A 6,472-nucleotide genomic window follows, 5' to 3' on the forward strand; every position below is an offset into this window, starting at 1 on the left:
TATTATTATTATTATTATTATTATTATTATTATTATTATTATTATTATATTTTATTCTATTCTATTCTATTTTATATTTTATTTTATTTTATCTATTTTATTTTTTTTTATTATTTTTTTATTTTATTATTTATTATTAGTATTATTATTTTATTATTATTATCATTATTTCATTACTAAACACCGTCTTCTGAATGAAGAGGAGAAAAATGTCCGGGCAATCTGTCCATAGAGTTGGTGATTCGAAAATGTCTCCAGGAATTAGGAAGTCTCTGGAGGGCTCCGGACTCCTATATTGCACCGAAGATTATTATTATTATTATTATTATTATTATTATTATTATTATTAATTATTGATTATTCATTATTATTAATTATTAATTATTATTAATTATTAATTATTAATTATTAATTATTAATTATTAATTATTAATTATTAATTATTATTATTATTAATTATTATTAATTATTAATTATTAATTATTATTAATTATTAATTATTTATTATTTATTATTATTAATTATTAATCATTATTAATTATTGAGTATTATTAATTATTAATTATTATTAATTATCAATTATTAATTATTATTAATTATTATTTTTAATTATTAATTATTATTAATTATTATTATTATTAATTATTATTAATTAATAATAATTAATTATCAATTATTATTAATTATTAATTATTAATTATTATTAATTATTAATTATTAATTATCAATCATTAATAATTATTAATTATTAATTATTAATCATTATTGATTATTAACTATTACTATTAATTATTAATTATTATTTATTAATTATTAATCATTATTATTATTATTATTAATTTTGTATTATTACTATTATTATTATTATTACTATTATTATTATTATTATTTAACACCGTCTTCCGAATGGAGAGGAGAGAAATGCACGGGAAGTCTGCCATAGAGTTGGCGATTCCAAAATGTCTCCAGGAATTTGAGTCTCCGAGGGGAGACTATCATTATTATCAATTATTATTATTCATCATTATCATTAATTATTATTATTATTATTATTATTATTATTATTATTATTCAACACCATCTTCTGAATATTGAGGAGAGAAATATCCGGGAAATCTGTCCATAGAGTTGGTGATTCAAAAATGTCTCCAGGAATTTGAAAGTCTCCAGGAAGATCGTTTTGCGGGAAAAACCATTTCTTCAAAATAATGCTGATGCGGATCTGTATTATTGAATATGGCTTTCAAATTGAACGAAGCGATTTCAATGTTTATGGATCTCATCGGAAACTTTAAAGGAGGACTCGTCTGGCCTCAAAAGGCAGGTTCTGCCCTTCTGGAGTAGAATCTTGCATGCGAGGACAGCTGCGAACTCTTCAGGAGTCGGTGGTCTTCAAATGGTTTTCATGGCTACTCCCAGAGGTGCCGCGCTTTGAAGACTGCCGTGCAGTCGCCTCTCAGGATGAATTCCTCGGCAGGTGGCTGCAGCGCTGTCCTTTGATTGGGGGCTTGTGGAAAGCCCGCGAGGAACTACAGCGGTGCGAATTTGGATTGCACCAGATGGAGACAGAAGCATTAAGATTCAAAGATGAATTGAAATCAACGTAGTTCGTTGGCAAGCTTCTCACCGAATTTGACTTTGGAGAAAGGAAGGAAGAAGCCCTTTCGAATGGAAACAAGAACTTTTACTTCGGTATGGCTGCTGCTTCCGTCATTTTCGGCGGAATTATGCTTGCTAGAAGGAGGATGGCTGGAGAAGATGTGGACAACAGCTCTCTGGAAGAATATGTTCCAGAAATGGAACATGGATGCGAAGATCTGTTGGACGGAAATGAACTCAAAATGGAAGACGAGGATCGGACTACTCGCTTGGAAAATCTCGAGGCTGAAAATGATAAGTTACGAAGACAAATTGAAGAAATGGAGAGAATAGTAGAAATAAAGCAAAGTGATTGTACCGAAAAAGACCTTCAGATGAAGGAACATAAAAAATTTATGGAAAATATCAGAAATGAAAATGAAGTAGAGAAGAGAGAACAAAGTCAGAAAAATGAACTAGTAAACGAATTGAAAAAGGAAGTTGGTGAATTGAAGCAAGAAAAAAATGAACCGGAATGTGAATGCGTCGAAAAGACCTTCAGATGAAGAACATGAAAAATTGATGGAAAATATCAGAAATGAAAATGAAGTACTGAAGAAAGAACTAAATCAAAAAGATGAACAAGTAAACGAATTGAAAAAGGAAGTTGGTGAATTGAAGGCAGAAAAAACTGTACTGGACTCTGAATGCGTCGAAAAGACCTTCAGATGAAGAATATGAAAAATTGATGGAAAATATCAGAAATGAAAACGAAGTACTGAAGAAAGAACAAAATCAGAAAGATGAACAAGTAAACGAATTGAAAAAGGAAGTTGGTGAATTGAAGGCAGAAAAAAACTGAACTGGACACTAAATGCATCGAAAAGACCTTCAGATGAAGGAACATGAAAAATTGATGGAAAATGTCAGAAATGAAAATGAAGTACTGAAGAAAGAACAAAATCAGAAAAATGAACTAGTAAACGAATTGAAAAAGGAAGTTGGTGAATTGAAGGTAGAAAAAACTGAACTGGACTCTGAATGCATCGAAAAAGACCTTCAGATGAAGGAACATGAAAAATTGATGGAAAATGTCAGAAATGAAAATGAAGTACTGAAGAAAGAACTAAATCAAAAAGATGAACAAGTAAACGAATTGAAAAAGGAAGTTGGTGAATTGAAGCCAGAAAAAACTGTACTGGAATCTGAATGCGTCGAAAAAGACCTTCATATGAAGAAACATGAAAAATTGATGGAAAATATCAGAAATTAAAACGAAGTACTGAAGAAAGAACAAAATCAGAAAGATGAACAAGTAAACGAATTGAAAAAGGAAGTTGGTGAATTGAAGGCAGAAAAAAAACTGAACTGGACTCTGAATGCGTCGAAAAAGACCTTCATATGAAGGAACATTAAAAATTGATGGAAAATATCAGAAATGAAAACGAAGTACTGAAGAAAGAACAAAATCAGAAAGATGAACAAGTAAACGAATGGAAAAAGGAAGTTGGTGAATTGAAGGTAGAAAAAACTGAACTGGACTCTGAATGCATCGAAAAAGACCTTCATATGAAGGATCATGAAAAATTGGTGGAAAATGTCAGAAATGAAAATGAAGTACTGAAGAAAGAACAAAATCAGAAAGATGAACAAGTAAACGAATTGAAAAAGGAAGTTGGTGAATTGAAGGCAGAAAAAACTGAACTGGACTCTGAATGCATCGAAAAAGACCTTCATATGAAGGAACATGAAAAATTGGTGGAAAATGTCAGAAATGAAAATGAAGTACTGAAGAAAGAACAAAATCAGAAAGATGAACAAGTAAACGAATTGAAAAAGGAAGTTGGTGAATTGAAGGCAGAAAAAACTGTACTGGAATCTGAATGCGTCGAAAAAGACCTTCAGATGAAGGAACATGAAAAATTGATGGAAAATATCAGAAATGAAAATGAAGCACTGAAGAAAGAACAAAATGAGAAAAATGAATTGTTAGACGAATTGAAAAAGGAAGTTGGTGAATTGAAGGCTGAAAAAACTATACTGGAATCTGAATGCGTCGAAAAAGAGATGAAGGAACATGAAAAATTGATGAAAAATATCAGAAATGAAAATGAAGCACTGAAGAAAGAACAAAATGAGAAAAATGAATTGTTAGACGAATTGAAAAAGGAAGTTGGTGAATTGAAGGAAGAAAGAGAGAAAATTAACGCTGACAAGGCGCAAGATTATGAAAAACTGTAATTTTTGTGTAAAATAAAAGACCTTGAGATAATGGAACGAAATATGATTGTGGAGAACTTTGAAACTGAAAACGAAGAAATTAAGAAGGTGCATATTAAGAACATGGAGCAACTGAATAAACTGAAAAGTGTAGTTTGTGAACTGAAGGCAGAAAAGGAGAAGCTGGTAGCTGAGAAGGCGGAAGTTCATAAAGCTGAGAATAAGGACGAACATAAGAGGAAAAGCTTATTGATAACTGGATTATTTGCGCAGATGAATAACAGGCCCAAAGAGGCAGTAGATATTTCCACCGAAGCCCTGAGTATGGAGGAGCGAACTCAGTCACTGAGAAGCCTCCTCATATGGATATTGTTTTGGACTGTTCAATGGCTATCGAGAAAGGTCTGGAAGGGTGGAAAGCGTACATGTTACGAGGAAGGCACCTCGTCAAACTTTGCATTTTCGATGTTGCCTTGAAGGACTTCGAAATGGCAAAGATTAAGAAATCAGATAAATTTTTAAAAATCATAGAAGATACTAAAGCACTGCAGAAGGAATGGGAAGAAAAGGGTCATTATGAGATTCTGGGTTTGGAACAGACAGCCACAAAAGCAGAGATTATAAGATCCTTCAGGGACTTGTCTATGATGTTCCACCCAGACAGACATCGGGACAAACCCGAATTCCTACAGGAGGCATTCGAGGAGAAGTACAAAAAGGTGGTTAATGCTAAACTTATTCTAGTGGACGAAGGAAACCGAAGAGATCATGATGAAGAGCTACGCCATGAGAAGGAGTACGATCACTGGGAGAGGAGTGGTGGCCAGTGGTATCGTCAGGAGGTAACAAGGCATCAGCCAGGGCAGTGGAACCAACGTCGGCAGTACAATCAAGGACGCCCAAGATGGGAAGATCATCGTCAGTACAATCAGGAACCAAGTAGGGATCAACATCGTCAGGGAATCAATACTATTATTAAGGATATCGTAATGTGTAAAGGAACGATTATTGTAGTTTGGTGCAGTGAACATGAAAAAAATTAAAATCCCCAAAAAATTAAAAAAAAAAAAAATTCCCCCCCTTCAAAAAAATAAAAAAAAAATAAAAAAAAAATCTAAAATAAATAAATAAATATATATATATATAAATATATAAATATATATATATATATACAGTATATATATATAAATATATATATATATATATATATATATATATATATATATATATATATATATAATAGAAAAATATTTTTAGTATAAGTATCAGTTGAATTTTTCAGTTTAGTGCTGTGAACTTAGAAAGAAATAAAAATAAAAAAAAATCCAATATATATATATATATATATATATATATATATATATATATATATATATATATATATATATATATATATATATTGGGAAAATATTTTTAGTATAAGTTTCAGTTGAATTTTTTAGTATAAGTTTCAGTTCAATTTTTGTAGTATAAGTTTCAGTTGAATTTTTCAGTTTAGTGCTGTGAACTTAGCGAAAGAAATGTTTAACATATATAGTGGAAAATATTTTAGTATAAGTTTCTGATGAGTTCTACAGTTATGTATATTTAGTATAAGTTTCAGTTGAGTTTTAGTTTACTTTAGTTCAAGTTTAGTTAAGGAAATAACTTTTTATGTGAGGCCTTCCAGATGCGAATGAAATAATGTACAAGATGGACTCAGCAGAGGGAAGAAGTCTCACTTGTTTTGGATTGTACTGTTCCTTGATAAAGATTCACTTGTACTGCTTCTTTTTCAGGTGGACAGATGCAAAAGAAACAAGCCTGACTTCTTTTAGGCTGCTGTGTCCCCTCAAGAAGATTCCATTGCTTTGGAATAACGGATCAGGAATAGGTGTGTGCCTATGCCCCGCAAGCTGGAAGTACAGAGGAGGGGAAGGATACATTCTGGGAGGAGATGGACCAGGATGTATCTTTTTCTCCTCTGTACATCCAGCTTGCGGGTCATAGGCACACACCACATTGACTATTGTTGCTCCCAGTCATTTTTCCTATTCACTCCAACCAAATTTTCCTTTAAAATCTTTTGATAATATTATTCCTACACTATTTCTTCCTTCCATACTTGCTCCACTGTAATGAAATTTACAACCTTTGCCTAGTTCTCTTGCCTTATTTCCCTTCCACCTGGTCTCCTGCACACACAGCACTCCAATCTTCCTTCTCTCCATGAGGTCAACCAGCTCCCGCCCTTTTCTAGTCATTGTCCACACATTCATAGTTGCTACTCTCATCCTCTCCTCAGATATTTTCCTGAGCTTTCCTCCTTAACCAAGCCCGTCCATGACTGGGTAAACCTTGCCGATTTTTTGGAGGGATCAGGCGAAGTCCCAACGTGTCACCTATGGGGAACGCCCTAGCATTAATTTTTTTTAGATTTTTCAAATATTATATATATATACATATATATATAATATATATATATATATATATATATATATATATATATATATTAATAAACAAAATGAAATATGGAGTCCGGCCTTTCAGATGCAAACGAAATAATCTACAAGATGGATTCAGCAGAGGCAATAAGTCACACTTGTTTTGGAATGCACTGTTCCTTGATAAAGATTCACTTGTACTGTTTCTTTATCAGGTGGACAGATGTCCCTCTCAAGAAGATTCCATTGTA

At 31.9% G+C, this 6,472-nt stretch overlaps 2 protein-coding genes across 2 annotated transcripts; both read left to right on the top strand.

Moving 5' to 3' along the window:
- The first annotated feature begins 1,694 nt into the window (after positions 1-1,694).
- LOC137653934 (uncharacterized) lies at positions 1,695-2,144 on the top strand. The gene has a single exon (XM_068387564.1). It carries the CDS (start codon positions 1,695-1,697, stop codon positions 2,142-2,144), a length of 450 nt encoding a protein of 149 aa, XP_068243665.1.
- Positions 2,145-2,452: 308 nt separating this feature from the next.
- Positions 2,453-3,819, top strand: LOC137653935 (uncharacterized protein PF3D7_1120000-like). The gene is made up of 3 exons (XM_068387565.1): positions 2,453-2,750; positions 3,029-3,399; positions 3,484-3,819. The coding sequence occupies exons 1-3, from the start codon at positions 2,453-2,455 to the stop codon at positions 3,817-3,819; spliced, it is 1,005 nt and encodes a 334-aa protein (XP_068243666.1).
- The last annotated feature ends 2,653 nt before the right edge of the window (positions 3,820-6,472 follow it).

Source organism: Palaemon carinicauda, chromosome 15 (assembly GCF_036898095.1).
Source record: "Palaemon carinicauda isolate YSFRI2023 chromosome 15, ASM3689809v2, whole genome shotgun sequence".
NCBI classification, from domain to species: Eukaryota; Metazoa; Arthropoda; class Malacostraca; order Decapoda; family Palaemonidae; genus Palaemon; species Palaemon carinicauda.

What these genes read in the sequence shown, in the direction of transcription:
- LOC137653934 (XM_068387564.1), top strand. Translation starts at nt 1,695, where the DNA reads ATGGCTGCTGCTTCCGTCATTTTCGGCGGAATTATGCTTGCTAGAAGG.
- LOC137653935 (XM_068387565.1), top strand. Translation starts at nt 2,453, where the DNA reads ATGCATCGAAAAGACCTTCAGATGAAGGAACATGAAAAATTGATGGAA. An exon ending in CGAATTGAAAAAGGAAGTTG is followed by an intron (nt 2,751 to 3,028) that starts GTGAATTGAAGC and finishes ATGAAAACGAAG; the next exon opens with TACTGAAGAAAGAACAAAAT. An exon ending in AAAATCAGAAAGATGAACAA is followed by an intron (nt 3,400 to 3,483) that starts GTAAACGAATTG and finishes AAAGACCTTCAG; the next exon opens with ATGAAGGAACATGAAAAATT.